This window comes from Poecilia formosa, unplaced genomic scaffold (assembly GCF_000485575.1).
Source record: "Poecilia formosa unplaced genomic scaffold, Poecilia_formosa-5.1.2 Scaffold373, whole genome shotgun sequence".
NCBI lineage: Eukaryota > Metazoa > Chordata > Actinopteri > Cyprinodontiformes > Poeciliidae > Poecilia > Poecilia formosa.
In genome coordinates this window covers 324410-346432 of record NW_006800312.1, presented here as the reverse complement: position 1 = coordinate 346432, position 22023 = coordinate 324410, and the positions used below count along the sequence as shown (strand labels likewise).

General features: G+C 39.6%; 1 protein-coding gene across 1 annotated transcript in view; it reads left to right on the top strand.

Moving 5' to 3' along the window:
- ppp1r14bb (protein phosphatase 1, regulatory (inhibitor) subunit 14Bb) overlaps window positions 1-22023 on the top strand; it is a 32261-nt gene extending 10238 nt beyond the window's left edge. Inside the window, exons 2-4 of the mRNA XM_007575241.2 lie at window positions 17008-17091; window positions 17174-17206; window positions 17297-22023. Coding sequence (XP_007575303.1) covers window positions 17008-17091; window positions 17174-17206; window positions 17297-17365 — 186 coding nt within the window. The 3' untranslated portion in view covers window positions 17366-22023. The remainder of the gene's footprint in view (window positions 1-17007; window positions 17092-17173; window positions 17207-17296) is intronic.

Sequence of the window (22023 nt, the reverse complement as noted above, 5' to 3'; positions counted from 1 at the left end):
TACGCAGGCGTGTATTAAAACCCTAAGTGGCTCCAGGGTGTTGTCTCTTTAAAGTACTTGTAGAAGACAGATGAGCGGCTCTGTTGCCGTGTTTATTGGCCTCTCTGTTTTTAACCGTCTGAAAACAATAAAGCGTGTTTCAGGAGGCAGGGATCATAAGTCTGGACTCCCTCTGCCAGCCGTTCGGTCCGGCGGGTAACACCGATCCACTCAGCAGAGCATTTCTTTCCCAGGAGGAACATCACAGCCGACATCAGTCAAGCTGTCAGCAGTGGAGCTTTTCAGGTTACGGCTTTATTCAGTCTCTGACTTTGTTCTGCTTGTATCTTTCTGAGAGCTAGTTTTATACTGCATGAGAGCGCTTCCTAAAAGGATTTAATGCGTCATCATTAAGAAGACGTACAAGCCTCTCTGGAATCGGTGAGACGTAAAATATTTACAGCAAAAAAAGCAACATGGGTGTAGTGTTTGGTGGTCATTTTAAAATACTAGATGTATTTAAAAGGAGCTGCCCTGATTCGTCTGTGAAACGCTCCTTATTGACTCCTTGGTGTGAGTTATATCAGCAAAAGCTAAAGTTTTCCTGCTTTGGAAACTCCCAGTGGTATCAAGTCCACAGCCGAGTTGGCGAGTAGGTGTGAAGTGAGGAGTGGAGCAATCATTATTGTAACCAATGAGTTGCTGATTTTTGATCAATCTCACTGTTGTGCATCATGGTTAGACTGTTTTTAATAGATATATTTTATTTAAAGGGTTTTAAGTCTGTAGAACATTAACCAAACATCAGAAAGATGTCAATGTCCCTCCTTGACCCAAAAATAAAACGGCGACTGACCGTTTGTGAAATGTAGCAGCCTTTTCACATGACTATGCAGAATCTAATAGAGGCACCGGCATGGCGCCCAAACAAGGCTGCCAGATCTTAACAAAAGTTTTATTATGATGGCCTACTCACTTCTCAGAGAGTAGATGATCTTTCCAACAACTATTCATCTCTGAGAACGTTCCGGAAACAGCAGCAGGGAGTCACAATTCCACACAACGTTCCCCATTCTGGAAGCGCATAGAACCAATTCCAAGAACTTCTGCTGAACTTTTCTGGAGTAAACCCGGATTTGTAAAGTCTCCTAATAATCCTGGTTAGACTGGTTGACTTTGAGGATAGTTACCTAAAGCCTTGTTCTTCATCCGGCAATCTCTTTGTGATGACTCTGAGATGATCTGAAGAGATATTCCTGTGTTGAGAACGATCTGGTCCGCTTGGAAGGACGTTGTGACCCCGGCAATCTAAAATCTAGAATATTGGATTGTTTTGGCCTGATCCTGCAGCGTCCTTGGTGTTCTCCAAGAATAATCAATCACATAGCCTATTGATCGCGCCGTGTAGCCAATCAGAAAGCGAGGCGACAGAAACATGGACGGGAATCCCCAGTACAGAAGACAAAACAACTGCCGTGGTGCAGTAGAAAGTCACAGATGTCTTTGTATCGTTTGTTCTCTGTTAAATATAGTTCAGAAACGATCTCCCTCTTGTCGGCCACGTTTGTTTACTCTGAACTTATGTTTGGTCTCGAGAGGCTTTCCGATGTTTCCTGTCTGACATCTGAATATCCATGAGAGGAATCTGTCCAATCTGTACAACCAAACTTGTACAATTATTTTAATCGTCATGCATGATGTCTCAGGTTTCAAAAATCAACCAATCAGTTTTAAAACTTGTTTTAAATCACTAAAAGCTCTCAGCATGCTCATTTTTCTTACAAGAAAGCTAGAAGTGACATAAAAAGCACACTCTGTTAAAGTTTGAGTGTGTTTAATGTTTTATTTCTACATGGAGTCTTAGGGTGCATGTAGGTTTTCTCAAACTTTTCTATTTTTGTGTTTGGGTCTTATGAGCCAAAATAAGTAGCCTACATTCAATGTCTGTTAGTAAAATAACACTTAGCTTAATAAGCGCTAAGCTCCCCTAAGAAAACAATTAGTCTTCTTTTGACTGTTTTTCATTTTATGTTTGATAAAGTAAGTGATGCATCCTGCTTCAGGGTCATGTATGACCAGAAGATTGGCTTAAAATTTGCACAGCAGTGAGCAGGTTTTGGTTTTTTGACTCTTTAAATACATGCAGGGAAAAAAAAATTACCAGAAAATAATTAGCTTCTGCACAGGGATTGAGCCAGAGGGAAAAATGTCAATAAAAATTCACAGCTTTAGTCTGTCTGATATATGTAAAAGGTAAAAAATTATGCAATTATCAATTGAAAGTTTCACCTTTGTTGTCTGAAATAATCTTTTAATTACATGTTTCAATTATACAAAAAAAACCTAAATTCATTCACTCACTGTAATCTACTGAAATCTTCCACTTATTGGCTAAATATAAAACAAACAGTGCATTAGCGGGTCAGATTATCCGCTGTGTTGCAAAGGTTTAGGAGGTCAGAAACTGCTCTGATAGCTGACCTGTATGAACAAATATGTCCTCTGTTCCCGATTCAAATCCACAAGGATTAAATCTCAATAATACTGAATAAAGGTTACTCAGGATATTCCTCATTTACCAACTGATGGGAGAAACATTCCCATCTTCCCTGGCCTCCTTTCCTGCTAAACATTTTCAGAATAAAAGGAAGCAGTGTTTTTAAAGAGTGACGAGGCTAAATGAACACGTTAAGCTACTTGTTGTGTTTGTGGTTCTTGCCAACAGTGACATAATGATAATCTGCAGTAATCCTTGTTTGTATGCAGTTGTACTGTAATCTGCAGGTAATCTCCTCTTTCCGTCCAGTTCCAGTGGCATTGTCTCTTCTGCATGTGCATAACGTCTCTTTGTCTCGCTCATGTTTTTCAGTAAACAGTATTACTGTCAGGATCTGAAGTTTTCTGTTTATTTTTGAGTAGTTTCCATGTTTATTTGTTATCCTGTTTCCCTGTGAGTCTCTGTCTCTGCGTTTCCACGTTGATTGTTCCCAGGTGTGTCTCGTTCCCTTGTTCACCTCCCTTGTATTTAAACCCACCTGTTGTCTTTGTCTCTTGTCGGGTCCTCGTCTAACGTCTGTTTCTGTACCCTGTGCTGCCAGTGATTTTTGGATTTTGAGTTGTTCTCCTGGTTCGTCATTAAATCATAATTTTCATCATGACTACCTGGTTTCACCGGCATCTCCCTCACCACTCACAACCACACAACATGACAATTACTACGAATCGTTTGTGCTTCCTGTCCTCAACAGGAAACTGAGGCTGAAAGTTCACTTTTCCCATCTGATTTTTTAAAATAATGTGTTGTGTGATGGTTATATAACCTAACAAATGTTCCTGGATGATAAACCAATCCAGATGTTATTGCGATAAATGGTAATATTGTTATTTTGAGACCATTTTTAAGTAATACAATGGTAATGGGATGATTATGCATCTACACCCTCTCAAAAATCAACAAACTTTTAATTTCTAATGAACATTTACCACTGAAACTGGAAGACATTTTAAGTACCCAAAATAAGTAAGCAAAATACCCAAAACAACAGATAAAATAGACACTGAAGCCTCTGTAAATACAATTGTCTTCCAAAATAGGAGTTAGTTGAGACCAATGAACCAGACTGAAGACTTTTTGTCATCCAGATTTTGGTAGAAAGAGAAAAACACGAGAAAGACAAATAATTTTGCAAATGGAAATGAAACCAATTGAGAATCTGTGACTGGAAAATGAATGTTTTTCAAAGAAAGTAGGCATTATTGTAGTCTCTGGTTATGGAAAGCTTATAGAGACAACTCTGCCAAAAAACTCACTTTCCTTCCACTTCACAACTCAGACCAACACAGAGTTGTGCAATCATCTTAAATCCAAATAAACCTTCACGTACATCCAGTGTTTGGTTGTAATGTGACAAAATGTAAAACGTTTAAAGGCTTTCCCAAAACAATTCATCAGAGAGGAAGTTCTCAAATACGAAGTATTTTTTACTAAGAGAAGCTGAATACATTAGCTTCTTCATAAGATGTTGTTATTGCTGTGTAAAGAAACAATCTGAACAGGATGAACTATTTCCACTTTGAAAGCTTTTCACTTTTTTCTTGATCTTCTTCCAATGCATCGCTTCACTGGAGCACTGCTTTACAAATCAAACCTTTGATTGTTGAGCTTTGTTCAGACTCCTGTTTCTCCGCTGTTTCAAATCAGAGCAGATGCCATCGTTCATGTGACTCTGCATGGTAACCAGCACAGCCAAGTCAATTAAATTGAGTCCCGACGCCATGCTGAATGATAATCAATACTGCAGTTGGCAGAGCGTAGTTGAAGACATCAGCAGGAGGATGTGACATGTCGGCCGGTGTTGCTGCAGACGGGGAGTTTCTGTGCAGCTGAGGCTGAAGGTTTCCTGAACTTATCAGCAAATAAGTTGGTTGCTATAAGAGGAAGTCGTGCAGAGGCACTTATCAGTTCCTGTGCTCTACATGTAGCAATGCAAATACTCTCTGGGACAGATCTGATGGTAGAGATGAATCTGTTTTGCCTGCAGCAGTTTGACTATAACTTCTACATTGTCACGTTACTGTAGTTAAATTACCAGTGTTCCTCTGTTTCAGGACAGCTTTATTAATGCTGCATGACCAAACAGTCACGTTATTTTCACCCCAGTGTTGGGATTTGACATGACAATGCAATCAGCCAAGAACTGATTAAACCGTTAGTTCTTCTTGGCTGAAGAACTGATTAATCGTCGTTAGACTTTAAGATGAATTCTGCCAAGAAATCTCACTGAATTGCTTCATTCAATAGACTTTGACCAATGATAGGAAACTCAAATGTTGCTTGACGATTTCAAACCACAGCCCAACTAGATCACGGTAACAGCAACACTCTTCACTGTAGAGGCGGTTACTGAGAGAAAAATCAATAGTAAGAGTTCAGTTGGAGGAAACACAACTTTTCTGTTGCGTTTCAGCTTTAAGCCTGGCATGGCCAAATTATGTCATTTCACTGACAAACAGCCTTCTGTGCAGAGCAATTTTCCTGCACCGCACAGCTTTGAAATTTTCTAACGATGCGGACAGAAAAACGTCATGACAGATGTTCGCAAATACCAACAAGCTCACTGGTGTTGCTACTAGCCACTCTGTTTTTTACTTGGAAACGTGGTGTAGTGTTGTATGAGTGCTGTAGGTGCCCTACGCTGCCCCCTAGCGTCTAGGAGAATATTGGCTGCAGAAGGGAATGCTGAAGAAGCAGCATAATCCTGATTCAGAGCATTTCTTTGTGAAATGTACCTACATCAAACATAAACAAAACTATTTACTAGAGCTGGATGATAAATTTATTGTATGAATTAAAATAAAATTCATTCATTCAGTTTTTGAAGCTTTAATTTTGAGAATATCTGGATTTTTTCCCCCCCAATCGATGCACCTCTTGGCTTTCCAGAGTGGTTTTAAATAATCCTCTCTTAAACTGCAGTATTGTTTGACATGTTTCTATTTATTTCAACTTTGAATTCAGGAGAACTCGCAGATGGAGTTATTGAAATAAAACCTAATTTTTAAAGATATTTAGTGTCATTTGTCTTTTTTAAGGAAGGAAGAAAAGTGCGGAAAATTTTTTTAAATCAGAAATCACATTTGATATAAAATAACGTGAGATTTTATTTTTAAGCCGTATCGCCCAGCCATTTTGCCCTTTTGTTTGTTTTGTACCTGAATGTTGTTGGAGAAAAAGAGTGATCTGCCAGAAGACATGAGTTTGTGCCAGTCTGAGTAAATCATAACCACTGTTTTAATTTTAATTCCATGTTTTCCTAGAATCCTGCTGACCCAGTAAGGATGAGAATATGCAAAACGAATGATGTTTACAGGGGCTATTCGCTAATAGGACATGCTAAAGCTTTATCAAAACTGATCATCAGAAATCAGACAAATCTCTATTTTTAGGGAATGAGCTCATATTTATCTCTGTCGTTCTCAAATTTCTGCTTCTGTTCGTCTGATTCTTGCTTTCTTGCTCTTGTTGGAAGCCATTACAGCAGGTCTCCAGCCCTGGCAGCAGCGCTGCACGGTTGCCAAAGCAGTACCAGTTTACCTAAGGCGGGTTGTTACCTCCCAGAGGGACCAGCATCTTAGCAGAGAAGCTGCTGCATAGACGTCTGCAGTAGCCTGTCACAATAAGCAATACATAAAGCAAACAACTGATAAATTAAAATGAGAGCAATCACTTTCATTTGGATGTTCTCCTTTAATGTTGATAAGCCGATATTTTGAGAAATTATTAGTTGAAAATGGTCTCAAAATAATATTATTGTTTATCTGAATAATTTCTAGGACAGTAAATCATTTTGCTTTGGCAAATACTGTAAATGTTATGTTTACTGAACTGAACTCATCAGATGGAGGACAGTGTTGCTTGTTATCAGTGAGGTCAGTTCATCTCTTATCAGTGACTCTGGGTTTTCCCCTTACCAAGATGTCTTCCTGTCACTGTGTTTTTCATTAAATCACTGCTTCTGTTAGTTTTGTGATTGTACAAGTACAGCACATCTTCAGCGCCCTTATTAAATCAGCGTTAGCCGGTTTCATGTGAGGCTTTGTTTGGATTACCTGCAGCCCGTTTCCCAAAAAGTCAGAAATGACTGACTCAGCACAAGGACACATTTATATATAAGCAACTTGGAGCTTCTGGTTGTTCCCTTTATGCTGATTTTATCCTCCACATAGGAGTGACAAATATATTGATTTCAAATATTTTGATTTCAGCAAAAACACAAGTGACAGCAGTAAAACCTGTGCTGTTCACCCGACAAAAGGATGGGGGCAAAACAGAGAAAATATGTAAACAATATGTGGAAAAAAAAGCAAAGGAGGAATTAGTGGGAACGATGACCCAGTTTCAGCCGCCAAGAGTCTTGAGAGACAAAAAAGTGAGAAAATCCTGTTCCACCTCCATAAGAACCAATTCACCAGTGACCTGAATGTGTTTTATTGTAATTTTGACAGCACAAAGAACAACGTTCAGTCTCTCACCAACTCCATCTCTTCAGGTCCAGCAGGGCTGCAGCTAAAAGGGAAACGCTGAGGAAAACCAGAGTCTGGAGGAAAACCAGCAGTTCTAGTTTCATATCCGGCATGGTTGTGATCTTCCATCACGACTTTTCACAAACATTTTCAACTTATTTCTGCAAATCTCAGGTCCAGAACATCCAATTATTGAAGTTTACCTCAACCAGTCTCTGCTTTTGAGTCGGTATTTTGAATGCTTTTCCAAAACTCTTTTCTGCGTCAAGACAAGTTCGCATAAGGAGGAAAGAGATCTATTGTTGTTGTAAACGTGACCCTAATATGCTGCATCTTATAAGTAGACCAAGAACTGATAGAAAAAGATTTTTACTGGCAGAAAAGAGGCACAAAAGCTCTTTCTCCTGGAGGACATTTGAAGCAGTCATAAAACTATTTCTAAGTATCATGTATGTAAATCTTTGGTTAAGCCTGTCATTTTTAAGGGGAATGAGAGTTTCTATCAGGGGATATCAAGGTTTACGTTAAAACTAAATCAGAAATGGAGCACCACCAGGCTGTGTTCTTACACCCCTTCCCTTCAGCCTCTACAAAAATCTACGTGTTTTTCATTAAACCTGGTTTTAGCTTCTCTACAGTTTTAGCACCACAGTTCAGCTCATACCAGAACAGAAAAGGTTCTGGTGCCGTTTTAACCTGTTGCTACCAAACTCTAAAGTGCAGATGGTCTGTAAGCAGTACCTTCATGACTGTGGATCTGTTGCTCATCTGCCACTCTATGGAGGAGCCTCATTTTGGGCCAGAATCAACTTTTTAATGTTTATGATCCATATTTCACTGATTTCTCAGATCCAGAGCGTCACTACTTGGTTTTGGTCCCTCTATCTTCTGATATGAACACGACTCGTAGATACGCAGATGTTTTACAAAGGACATTTTTACAAAGAACTTAGAAATTTAATTTTTGTTGATCCTATGGTGTAACCTCGGGTTGCATAAGTCCTGTGGCATATTAGGGTCATTGTAGACAGAAAAATAAAAAATTTCTACCCAAAATACTCAAAGGACCTTTGTGAGTTTCAAAAGTCGAAACCAGAAAATTAGCTTGTTTCCTTTTTTAGAAAATTTCTGAGATCTCAATTTCTCAGTTTTTCTTGCAAATTTTCAACATTTGGAGCTCAGAAATGTCCTTCCTTTTTTCTAGAAATGTCTGAGTTTTTTGGCAGAAATTTGCTCCTCCTTTTTTTATTTTTCTATCTACGATGACCCTAACATGCTGTACGTTCTTTGTCTGTGTAACATTTAGTTCAAAGTGCCGTGGGTTTCATTTGGAGCCGTGTCCAGCATCCTGTCATCAGACTGAGTTTATCTGCTTCATCTTCACGCTATGAAAAGTCTTCATTTCATCGTCCATACAGATAAAAACACTTGTAGGACGTTAGATAAAGGCAATAAATTTCCTGTTTTTATTCTAACAAGCTTTAAATAATTGTCTTCAGTGAAACAACAGAAAAATCTTAATGTCAAGGTTAGAAAGAACGAAGGAATTAGTGCCGACTAAATGAAGGACATGCTATTTTCCAGCTTCTGTTTGTGCTGTAAGCTGGTCACAGAGGCTGCTCCGGTAAATCTGCCTGGCCTGCTGCTCTTTCTGTCTGCTTTTCATATGATTCAAAACAGGACATCATAGTCTTCCTGTGAGGAAGTACATCCAGCTGATTAGACGGGCAGCAGAGATGAAGATTAGCAGCCTGCAGCAGCCAGAGGTTCCCCTCAAACACAAGATGTTGGGCTGGATTAAGTCCATTGGCTGCTGATCACTGTGGTTTATGGCTGAAGGCGCCGTGTAATGCCAGCCGCCACTCAGATTAATTACCGAGACACATAAGCATACAATATGACTAATGTCGTTTAGTCGGGTCTCGCCTCTAGCATATACAGCCAAACAATATCATTTCACTTCCCCACTTATCTTCCAAGGTCCTGTTCCCCGACAGGAAGTAGCTGCTCAGGTCCTCAGAGGAGGGCAGACAGGAACGGGTCGCTCCGATGAGCCCTGCAGATTCCTGATGAAGTGTGTATGCGGCAGAAAGAGATACGAGGGATGGAAAGCAGCAGGCGATGACTGACACAGAGCACTGCTAATCCCTGGACCCCTGTTGACCTCCCGGTGACTGCCTCTATCTATCTGCGCCTCTCATGAGCGGCGAGGGGGATCTGGACGAGCCAGCTACAGGGGAAGGCTAACAAAGCGACAGAGCAGAGAGAAAACGAGACAGGAAGCTGGATCGATCTCAGTTCAGCCATCTTCTTCCTGATTATTGCGACGCAGCGCTCTTCAGCGGTTTATAATTAGCTTCAAATTATCCCAATTTAATTTTATTTTAAACTGGCTTTGATTAAGGTTTTTTCAGGCTCTGCAAATATTAAAGCTTCAGGGTAACAAATTATTTTTTAACATAATTGTTGAAGGTCAAGCTCCTTTGCCTCCTCCCAACTGTGCTATCTTGAAACAGCCAATCAGAGCCAGGAGGCGGGTCTTAGTGCTGTCAGTCATCGCTAAGATTGACAGCACTCTGCAAAGCTACAGCTAGCATAGCCTGTCATGAATGCTCAGGCTAATTAGCTTGGCCACTGATGACCAGGGGCAAATGGTTTTGGCTCAGTTAATTGCTAAAGATGGTTTAACATGTGAGCTTCAGGATTTCATCTCAATTTTGAAATACGGCTTAAAATAGATCGCCTGAAACTTCTTCCTTTATTCTTTGTCATTTTTCTTCACGATTTAGCAAAAATTGAGAGAAAAATCAAAGAAAATTTGAAAAACTTCCAGAAAATCTGCTTAACTAATGAGCAAAAACAAATTAAAAGAGTAGTGTGGCTTTGTGAGACGAACATAAATCTCCCAGATTCCCATTACTCGCCTGTCAGCTCAGCAGCAACCATGTTTCAACTGCTTCCTTATGAAGGAAAGTTGGCTTAACTTCGCTGTCAGAAGATGACGCCGAGCACTGTGAAGAAACACTTACCCTGCTCACCATTATTTGTTTGTATTTTTGCTGAATTCTGTTTTATTGCACATCTGTGGTTGCTCAATAAGTCTCTGCTCATGCATGAAGATTTGTTGCTCGACCTGCTTTAGGTGCTTTTTTAGCCCCAGTCGGAGCCGCAATCATTGCACAATTTTTCCCTTTAGCCTGAAAAATTGTCCGACTTGCACAATTCAGAGTTTTAAGATGTTTCCTAATCATCATAAGCAGCTTAGTTGCAGAGCTGGAGTCAGATAGCTGTAAATCGGCCTTATATTTGTGCGTATTAGGTGCAGAGTGTCGGTGTGTGTTCATCTGCCGTCCAAACATAATGTGTACCTGCTTCATTGTGCCAAGGCAAACAGCTCTGGGCTGTAGTTTTAATGCGCCGCGCTCACAAACACCGCCTGAATAATCAGAGCTGCTCAAAATAGAAGTGAAACTTTGCACATTATGTGTTTAAAACCTTCCTCTTCTGAGTTTCCTGTTTGTACATTTAAATAATGTCAACAAGCAGTTTTTAAAAGTTCAGATTTCTAACAGCCGTCCAGGGCAATTAAAGTGAAATCTTATTGTTTAGCGGCACTCGGCTGTTTTCCTGCGTCGCTGCTTTGCTTCCAGCTTTCTTCCCCTTTCGCTCGTGTTTGTCCCCGTTTCGCGCTCAGCCAGAGGACGGCTTGTGTTTTGTTGCACAACGGGCATTTAGCCATCCTGTAGTTGGTTATTTTTATCCCAGTTTGTTACTGAGGCAGCAGAGCAGCCAAAGTGGCTATTCATCATCCGTCTAACAGCTCTTCTGTAAACTCAATCTGTGTTTTTATACACGTTCTACACAACAGAGCGGTTTCTTTCTGTGTCGACTCGCAGGTCGTATCAAATGAATCAGAAACAGGATGTGTAGTCCTTGTGGGTGGCCACATCTGACCTACTTAAAGGTCTGCTCTTTACTCAGAGCAGCAAGGGGTCACAGTTAATACTGGGAAGGCATAGATGGCCACTTATCAGCAGCTCTGCTTGTCAAGAATCAAATTTTGGCTCACGCAGCCTAAGAATCACATTCCTCTGTATGTTTTCAGTGACAGAGGAAGGTATAAGTTGGTTTTTAGTCCAGTGACTGCTGAAGAAAATGGATGCTTTCCCTCCTTTCTGTTGCTTCTTAAACAGGCAGAATATAAACTCAATAGTTAGGATTATCCAGATGTGCATTCGTGAAGTTATTAAAGGATGAGCGACTTAACCGTCCAACAGATCAAGTGTTTTCCCAGATGCAGCAGCGTTTAATTTCAAAGCTCGCTGAGTGAAAAGGTTCGGCGCCCTGAAGGAATCCAGAAGTGAAAATGTAAAGGATTTAATTTGCATGAAGCTGGGATGTGGCTCATGTGATAACTTTTTAAATCAACCACTTACTATGTGGTTGCATCCTTAAATTAATGCCTCAAATGTCTTGAATTAATTTAAAAACTTTAAGTGTTTAGAAGTTTTATTCAAATCCGAAAGAATAAATCAAGTCAGCCCAGTTGGAGAAACTGCTTCTCCAGTGTCTTTTTGTTTCCAGAAATCAAAGTGGATTTTACTGTTGTTCTCCAAGGACCTTATTACATCATAAATGTGTCACTTGTGTTGCTTACTAAGGTGCAAGAGTCTGGTTGCAGCATTCAGGGTGAAGGTCACCATGCACAGACGGTCAGGCTGCCCTCGTTCGGTTTGGAGTCCATCTCTCTCTCTGTGTGTCATCCTGTGGTGGCGAACAGTTAAAAAAAAGTCCTAAATGGACTCAGATCTGTTGTAAGATTTTACCAGAATGCGTCATGAGGCTGCAAACATTTAATCCGTTGAAAGCTGCGGACGTTTTCAGCAGATTAGTGAGGAAAATCTGCGCGGCTGACTCTTAAAAGAAACGGAGAGGATTCAGAGGTTTAAATCCTCACGTTTCGAGAACATGGAGAGGATGAGGCGGAGTTACAGTCAAACTGTTTGAGGAATTAAATCTGAGAGCGAAGAAAAGAGACGACCCAATAACCAGAGACAACACGGAGCACTGATGCTGCCACTAAGTGGAAATTAGAAATCAATATTAAACTTTCTACTAACTCGGGTGGCAATAAATAAGACATGGCTGCTCCGCTTTTAAAGAAAATAGGGTTTCTTAGTTTATATTTTTATGTGGCCAAACAGATGTGACGACAACTGGGCACTAAAGTTTGGCCATCATGTGAAGAATTTGAATCACTTCATTTCCCTTTGGGGTTAATAAAGTATTTCTTAAATTTGAAAAGCCCGAAGCGATGCTCCCTCATTTTCACCACAGAATGTATATACATTTGTTTAAAAAGAGAGAATCTGTGCGTCATTTAAAAATACATTTCATTCGACTTAAAGGAGAGGAAAACCTTTTGTGGTAGCAGCCAGTTTTTATCCCAACAGATACGTTCAACAAATCAGGAAAAAATAGCCAAAAGGGGATTTATTAAAGAATCGGCTTCTACAGCATCTGATTCTGCTGTTTTTATGGGACGAATTAGTTAAATGAGCTTCTATTTAACCAGACTGGTTGTTTCTAGAGCTGCATCATTTATTCTCATTAGTAATCAGAAGAATTGGTTGAAGAAAAACAGCTCAAACTAAATTTTTCATTTAACCATGTAAGCCATTTTTATGCAATATTAATAAATGATAAATATCCTTTTTTAGAATAAGAAAATAAACATTTTATTGTCTAAAGTGCAGCAGCAGCATTCCGATTTACACTAGATCAACCGTTTCTGCTTGTGTAGGACTGAAATGTTGACTGTTTTTGGGTGAAATAATGAATGATTGGTCAGAAAAAGGTGTTTGTTAGATTTATTTTTACATAATTTGAACCAGGTGACATGAAAACTAAGTTAGATGAAGAGTTTTGGGTGAAATGGATTCATAGACAATTGTGGGGGGTTTTATCTTAAATGCAAATTTTTTACATTTTTTAACAGTTTTGGCTTAAATGCTGCTCTGAGCGTGTTGTTCTTTCAGCAGTTCCACATTTTTGAGTCTGTATGGTCTAGTTACCTGATTAATCGTTTCCGCCCTAGTTGTTTATTACTGAGGTAAAAATTTAATTTGCCCCACTGTTCCTGGACGGGTGAAATAAAAATGGCCTCAAACTTTTGCTTCTGTTTTATGAAGTCTTTCTCCTCTTCTGTGGCCGCCATCAAAGGTTGAAAGAAAGCACATTTTATGTGATTTTCTGCAGGTATTTCAGCATAAAGCCGACCTTTTCATCGTTATTCTCTGAGTTGATCCACACCCCGGCCTGCCAGTGTCCTGCGGCCGGTTTTCATTCCAGGACTCATCTACAGACAGCAGTTCAGACTCGCAGTCAGTCAGTCTGGAGGATTGTTTTGGAAATCGTCCCTCGTGATTCCCAGCTTTCTTTGTGTCTCCTCTCTGAAGCCTGTCTTCCGGCCTCCCCCCTCCACAGCGCGTCCCTCTCTCTCCTCCTTCCCTCGCTCTCTCGGAGCGCTCCGCTCAGCTCTGCGCGCTCCTTAACCTTTTACCTTCCTTCCTCTCGGCGTTCCCTTCCCCCTCCGCTCCACAGATTAACACCGCCTGTTAAATCACTGTCTACGAGGCTGCGTCATATTTAATCTGTTAACTGGCCAGAACTTGTGATTTGTTCTTGTTGCATGTCTGCTGGATTGTTGGCATCCTTGTTTCTGCTCAGTTTGTGGTTCGTTTTTAGCTGTTCGACGTGCATGGAGACCACGTGTTGGGCAGATCCTTCTTTGTGTCAGACTTCAGCTAGCTCAGGGCTAGCAACAGGCCTGTCACAATAAATCGACTAATCGCATGATAAACTGAAACAAGCTCAGTAATTTACCAAAAACTGGATGACTGAACTCTTCAGACTGGTGCTCATTTTTTGGAAGATTTTATAATTAATTTTATTGGGTTTTTTTTTCTGTTGTTTTGTTTATTTTAGACATTTAAAATGTTTTCTAGCTCCAGTGTTACATTTAAAGTTTATTGATCTTTAAGAATGACTTCAAAATGGTGTCAAAACAATATTATCGATTATCGCGATAATTTCTGGGACAATTTATCATCCAGCAAAATTTGTTTTTGTGAAAGGCCTCGTTGGCGCCAAGGCTGAGCGATGTGGCTTTTGTAAAAATAAGAAATTAAATGGCAGAAAATATTCTCTAAAAAGTGGAGTTTTCATAAAATTACAACTTCATTCTCCTAATATTATGACTGTATTCTTGTAATATAGAGACTTTATTCTCATTATTTTAGTTTTATTGTCACATGACTTTATTCTCAGATTACTACAACTGTATTTTTGTAACATTATGACTTTATTTTTGTAAAAAAAAAAAATTAAAAAGTCTTGGCCAGACTCTTACATTTCGTCATAGATTTGACCTGAATTCAATGTCCAAATAAATGGAAAAACAAGATGGCCGCCCTGCTGGCGATGACATCACTCTGAATTTTGGAAACACAATGAACGCATCGGCGAAAAGTCCAGATTTTTCACCAAATGTTTTTATCAAAAACATTTTGATCAAATCCTTCTTTTTTTTTCTCAAATTTTTTTGTATTTTTTTGTCAAAAAACCAGATTAATCGCCAGCCCTAGTTTGTGCATCAGTGTACGTTTCTCTGTGTTAATGCCTACTTTGATGCTTACATGAAGTCTGCATGCGCCGCTCTGCTGACACGACGTCCGTCTGTCACTTCCAGTCTCTATCTCACACACCCAGGCCGCCTTGTGCAGGATTAAACACACACACTCTCCAGCTCAGACTTATTTAGCTCATTTTATAATTCCTTAAGCCTCACGCTGGAAAAGAGGAAGAAGTGTGCGAGTTTTCACTGCAAAAAAAAAAAAGGAGGGAAAGAAAAAAATCTAGATTGCTGGGTTAATCTGACACTTGAATGTGCAGACTCGGCATGCTGCGCCTCGCTGTCGGCTGCTTCTGGATGCCGTGTTTGTGTGGCGAGATAGCCGGGGCTTTAGGCGGGCAGGTGCAGAGACAGCTGGTGTGGGCAACTCTAACCGAGGGGGAGGACCGGAGCGACGGCGAGATTCCTGGAGAACATCATGAGTGTAGGGTAGCAATTCAGCTGAAAAGAGCAGGAAATGAGGGCTGGTATGAATGTGTCTGCTGGGTTTTCTGGGGTGGGGGGGTTGTGTTGTACCGCTTTGACAGAAAGCAAACTGAGCCAGTGTGCATCTTAGAAAGATGGAGAACCAGGATTATGACAATGGAAGCACACAAAAGGTGGACTCGCTGCTGCCGCCATTTTCTGCTTTCTGTACATTTTCTCTGACTTCATGTTGGGTGGTTTATCCATCTTCACACCTGATAGATTTGGCTTGATTGGGAGCCAAAGTTGCAACATTTGTTACGTTTTCAGTTGCTGTGGTTCGCTTTCACACCGTGCTGAGTTGAAAAACCTGTTCCTCTCCTCACCTGTGGGGGCGCGGCACCAACGACAAAAACCTCTGAAGAAGACACTGAGCGCAGCGTCCCTCTTTATGAAATGTAAACAAAAATGGAGTGGCGTCAGATTTTAGTGGTTGTAGGATTTCTCTTTTGGTTTTAGCAAAGAACCACAAGCCATTTCTCTGTTTATGTGTGTTTGTTTTGGTTGTATTTACCCAGAATGCCCTGCGTTGTAGTCCTCTTCCTGCTTTTGGAGAGGTCTCAAACCGCACCAGAGTTCACTTGAACCGAACCAAGGTTTTTAGTCGGACCAGAGTTGGATTTATTTGGTTCGCATCAGAGTCCGATTGTCCGTTCACACCTACCTAAATGAACCGAACTTTCTATGCAAATAAACAGTTCAACTAAAGCGAACTAAACAACAGGCCTGGTGTGAACGCAGCCTAAAATTACCTGAATTCAAGCACTGTTTGGAAAGCAGGTGATAAATGTGTAAGTTAAATGGGTGAAACAGCCCTTTACACTAATCTGATGGGTGGACAACAGAATAAGTAGAAAACAATATCTTTGCTGTTCACCTTAATATGTCTTTTTATTCAATAATTTAGCAGCAGAAAAGGTTTTTCCAATTGAAAATGCTGCTTTTTTTGTCAATAAATTGCTTTTGATTTGAATAATTTTTAATTAATTACCTCAAAATTAACTGAATTAAAAAGTTTAATCGAGTTCCACCTTTCACAATAAACAATAAATCTATCAATTTCATGATAAATTAAAATGAGTTGTTAAAGGGATGCACCTCTCTAATATCACTGAAACGCCGGCATTCTGCGACACCCAGAACAAAGTAGTTGGTTTGCACAACCTGCCACTTTTGCCTGTTTTCCCTGTCTAAGCTGAATGACTATTATTTTTTTTAAAAACAATTTTTTACAGACTTAAGAATCTGTTTTAATTGTTGTTTCAGTTTGTTTGTTTATTTTGGATCTTTAAAATGTTTTCCAGTTCTAGTTTAAAGTTTTTTGATATTTGAAAGGTTTAACTTGCTTTTATATGCAACTTTACTATCATTTTATTAGTTGAAAATAGTATCAAACAGACAATATTATAGTTATTGCAACAATTTCTAGAATAATTTATTGTCCAGCTATGTTTGTTATGGTTACAGGCCTAATTTTGCTCCTTATTGGGTCACAGTATGTTTTAATTTTTCATACATTTGAGGCCTGGCTATAGATGGTAGAAATGTATATGATTCATTTTTAAAAAGAGGTGTTTTCTGGTTTTAAAAACTGTGTAATTTGAAAGTCTGATGCAGTCACTTCCTGTCTGCATCGGAAATATACAAAAGTAATAATTATCTTATGCCGAACTGGTGGTTTTTCCTCTTCTAAACATTCAGAAGGCATGGTGGATCTCTTTGTCTCCTCTGTTTTTCCTCAGTGGATGTTCGCTGCCCTCTAGTGTTAACAGTGGGCATCACTCCGCTCTGACAGAGCAGCCAGTTTGTTGCTCATTGCCGTCTCCATATTGTTTTGGTTGCTGCAGGAGGAAGCCATCCCAGAGCTGGAGATCGACGTGGATGAACTGCTGGACATGCCCAGTGACGTTGAGCGAGCAGCCAGGGTCAAGGTGAGGAAAACCTGCAGATTTACACGCTAAAAAACAAACAAAAACAACCTTTCCACTCGTGTGACGTTTCTCTGTGTTACAGGACTTGCTGGTTGACTGTTTTAAACCCACTGAGGTAAAGCAGCTTGATTCTCTCCTGTGTTTTCTCTCCATTTCCTGTTTAAGTTCACGCCCTGTGAGTCCTGTTCTCCTTGTCGCCCTGCAGGATTTCATCTCAGAGCTGCTTGACAAGATCAGAGGAATGCAGAAGCTCTCTACGCCTCAGAAGAAATGATGGCGTCCAAACTTTCCCCACGTTTTCCCCTCCGTCTCGTCTTCCTTCCACGACCCTCGTTTTTTATTTAAGGTCTTCTTCCGCCTCCGTTGAAGGTCATAAAATGTCAGAATTGCTTCTGATCGTAGTTGTCTCGGTCTTTGTTTTTTGCGTGTACCGTGATGGATCTGGACTTCTTTCATCAGCAGAAATGAGCAACTCGCCTTGCGGCTCATCTCTCCTCTCCCCTATTGTCTCCTGTCCTGCCGTTACTCTACTCTTCTCTTCCTAATCTTCCTCCTCTTCCTCCCACCTTCCCATCTGTCTGAGGAGGAGCAGAGTCCCATAATTACTGTAAAAGCGGGGAAGAACATGTAAAATACGAAACGGAGTGAAAACTGCGGATGAAACATGGGCAAATTCTTCAGCCTCCACCAGCGAGATTATGTGAATATTTTAACTTGTTTGAGATTTTTTCCCTCTCCTGGTTCTGTTTGAGGGAGATCATCACTTCACTTAATCTTTTTTAATAATAATATTTTTGGGGTTCTGTTTCTGCCGCCTAAGCACAGGCAGTGCTGCAAAAAGACTTTTTTGGTGTCTCCTAAAGGGCATATACCATCATGTTAGCAACTTCATCTGTGTCCAGACTCACAGCTCAGAATAGTTGGATTCATTTCATGACTAAAATTGAGAAATATGTAAAAAAAAAAAAAAAAAAAGTAAAATAAAATGAAAAGTGACAGGAAGAGGAAATGTAAAGCAGCTTAAAGTTGCTGAAGAGAGTAAAATTTGGGTTCATAAAGCGAGAATTTATATGTTTCTCTTTCCAGCATGGAAAATTAAATATCCAAGAGATTGGAGATCTAACAAACCAGCAGACTTCAGGGGGATTTAAAAGCTCTGTCAGAAAGTCTTCCTGTAATTAACTACAGTGGAGAACTTGGGATAAAAATCTGAACCAGTACAATTACTGTTCCAGTTTTGACCAACATCTTTAAGTAAAGATGTAGGTCAGGAAAAAAAAATCTATCTTAAGCTATGCTTGTTGTGGCTAGAAGAAGGGAGCTGAGATCAAATAAAAAAATCTAACCAAATGTTATTTGTATAGCACATTTCAGCAACAAGGCATTTCAAAGTGCTTTACATCATAAAAATACAAAGTCATAGAACACGTGGCACATTCTGCCATCATTACACATCAGATCATTAATTAGTATCTCGATTGTTGATAGAGATACTTCATCTGTTCTCCTTCACTTGACTTATAAATGATAAATCAAACAAAATCCTGCTAATTAATGAAAAAAAAAACCAGAATTTTCTTACAGGATAAAATTTATGCTCACAAACAGCCATCACCTCGGTCTGGCTGTTGACTCCCTGCTTTTCGTCTCCTGATCGCTTTAACTCCGGTTGTTTTTTAGGGCAACACATTTGAAAATCTATAACTCCTGCTATCCTTCTCCACATAATTGTTAAAAATGTAGTTCTGTGATTACCATGAGAGATTTTCAGACTTTACGTAGTTATCTATATATGGTAGTGCCTTCCTGTTTCAGTAGGCGTGACTCAAAAGAGTCTTTTTGTTTAAAGAAAAGACTTGGATGAGGTGTGTATGTTTCTTAGGGTTTTCTGGCTCTATTATATGATGATATATGCTCTTTTCATAAACCCAGCACTGTGTCATTTTTGGGGGAAGAAAATCTGAACCTCTGACCACAAAGTGTCGTGTAAATCTATCTTTAGTACAGTGAAGAGGAAACTTTGATGCCTGGAAATAGTGATTGAACCTTTAGAAAGACTCACTGGTCAGCCGTCTGGCTGCAAGGCCAGTTTTAGACCTTCAAATAAATGTTTTTGTTTTTATTTGAAGCTAGACCAGAAGTGGGTTTTTTTTTTCTTCTCTTTTTTTTTAAAGGCTGAATGTGAATTTTGGTTTAATCCAGCCTGCACATACACATGTACGTCTGTGTTGCTATTAGTGTATGTTGCTACATAATGTACAGCAACATCTGTAAGGAGCGTTTTTGGGCCTGTATATTCTGCTGTTACGTAGGACAGACTTTTTTTGGTAAAGGACTGGATCCTTTTTTATTCCTTGTTGTCATACACACCCTGACAGTCGTAAAGAGGGAACCCTGTAAAAAGCTGCCTTTTTTAAAACCACAGCACCCTGACATCACATTGTTCTGAACAGAGCAGTCACTTCTCCTCTCATCTTTAAGCCATTTTGTTTTTTACCCTTCTCTTCTCATGGCACCTGCCAATCATCTCAAAGAATAAGCCATCTGTTTCTGATCGCCGACCAATCAGATCAGCATGTTGCAGTTCGTCTGCGCCGACATTTACCGGCATTTTACCGTCTGCCTTTCTCTCTTTACTACGGCCCATTTTCAGACTGCTGCTCTCTCATTTCACTCCTTCCTACATTTGATCCATTTCTCAGCCTTTTCCCTTCATCTACTCCATCTCCTTTCTTTAAAAAAACAAAACAAAAAAAACAGATGTTGCCTTAGGTATAATTTATGTTACACAAACCAAAAAAAAGAAGAAAAGAAACAGGAGTACTTCAGTTTTCTTTGTTGCTGAGCAGCTCTACTCTGCCTTGCAAAAATGGGTTGAAATTTTTCACATTTTATGACTTTTACAACCAGAAATTTCACTGTAGTTTGTAGGGATTTTATGTCGTAGATTAACAAAGTGTTGCATAATTATGAACTGGAAGGAAATCTGCTTTGGACAACTACTTTTAAAGTTTAGATGTCTTCATCTTCTTCCATGCGTTTCCTGTCTCTGCTACATGGGTAGCAGAGACTAATTGGACTTCTGGTGGTTTCTTGGTGCATCATCCTAATAAAGGCCTGGTTTATAGTTTTCCAGTCAACATATTCTACCACCTGAGCTGTGGACCTCTGCAGCTCCTACAGAGCTACCATGGCCCACTTACAAATTTGATTTGTGCCTCTTCCATAAGTGGTACTGATGCTGCGTACCAGTTGTACTCTGAACTGGGAAATTCCAGCTTCCACAGTCAGAACACCCTCTGAAATTGGATTTCCCTCTGGGAAACTGGGAGCAACTTCACTACCCCCAGTTAAGACTTGTACAGTGTACTTCCTGTTGCAATATGGCCGCCTCTCACCTCAACAGCAGTAATCTGTGGTGGAAACATTTTTATTTAACAAGACACACATCTACGTGTGCATCTGAATTCAATGTAGCTTTAAACTGAACAAATCAGAAGTGGAGTTTGCTTTTGGAAAGTAAAGCTTAAAATGATGTTTGGGCGCCACCATGTTGAAATTACGGCATCTGAACTAGACGGCTGTTTGCTTTGGTTTGACGTCAAACCCAGCTGAGAGTTCCCAGCTAACTGGAACGCCACATTAACCGCATCTCCATCAGTTTTCAAAGCGTTTGCAGTCTGAACAGTGATATCAAATTTTATCCAACTTTCAATGGCCGACGCTAAGCGTGATGACACTTGGCTTTCTTTTTATTAGATTCCTTTGTCTTGTTGTGATCTTGTAACGATACTGACTCTTATTACTCAATAACTTTCATTGGTGGCTCCATCCGTTGCTATTTCCATAAACATTTAAATGCTGTGTGGCTTTGGGATTGTACCCAAAAGTCTGATTGCAGTTGCATTTAATTAGTAGTATGAACATCCACATAAAACAAACTAAAATCTGATTTTAGGAAAAAAAAAAAAAAAAAAAGTCAGATTTGAGCATCAGGTACTGCTGTGTGAATTTTAAGTGTTTAGATTTTTGTAAGTTTCTATTTTCAGATGACAGAGCTCTGTGAGATGAATGGGATTTTATTTTGGGCTGACAACAGATGCATTCCACACTTTTGAGATTTTATTTGTAGATATCCAAATCATTTTCTTCCCACTTTGCAATTATCCACTACTTTGAGTTTATCAAATGAAATCCTGTTTAAACTCTGAGGTTTGTGGTTGTAACACGAATAAATGTAAAGTTAAACTCTTTTGTAAGACGCTCTGCTTCCTGTGGAGAATCTCTCATCTATCGCTCCTTGTTTTGAAATGTTTTCTTTTTCTTATTAGAAGTGAGTGTTTAATACTTAGGCCTTTATAAAGCGACTCTGTTTAGATAAGCAATGCTTTTCACACGGACCTGTTTAAGTCTGGTCTGTTTTTATCTCGATCATCGCACCTCTTGATGCCAAGCCTTGAAACAACATTTAGTTGAACAAAAAAATCCATTCAGATGCATTTTTCTGGTGCGATTGCTTTTGCCTTTATCTGTGGCGTCTCCAGACTGAGCTCCCGGCGGTTTCTCTGATTGGTCGGATTGTTTTAGGCAACTTCAATCAGTAGCTGAGTGGATTTTTGTTTCTAAATTCAGGTTTTGGATTATATATTATATATATCTTCTTAGACTGTTATTGATATGTCTGTTTTTGTTTTTTTTTTTACTGTTGGGGAAAATTGCAAAAAAAATAAATAAATAAAAAAATGTCAAGTGATTATCATTGATGCTAAATACAAGAGCTAAACCATGCAGGACGGAGTAACGGTGGAGGTGTTTTGCTTTGTTTTTTTTGACAATGATTAGAAAAACAAATGTAGCGATATCAACAACAGGTTTTGTTTTTTGCCCGATTTTGTTACTCTTTTATGCAACTTTAATAAAAACATTTGAAAT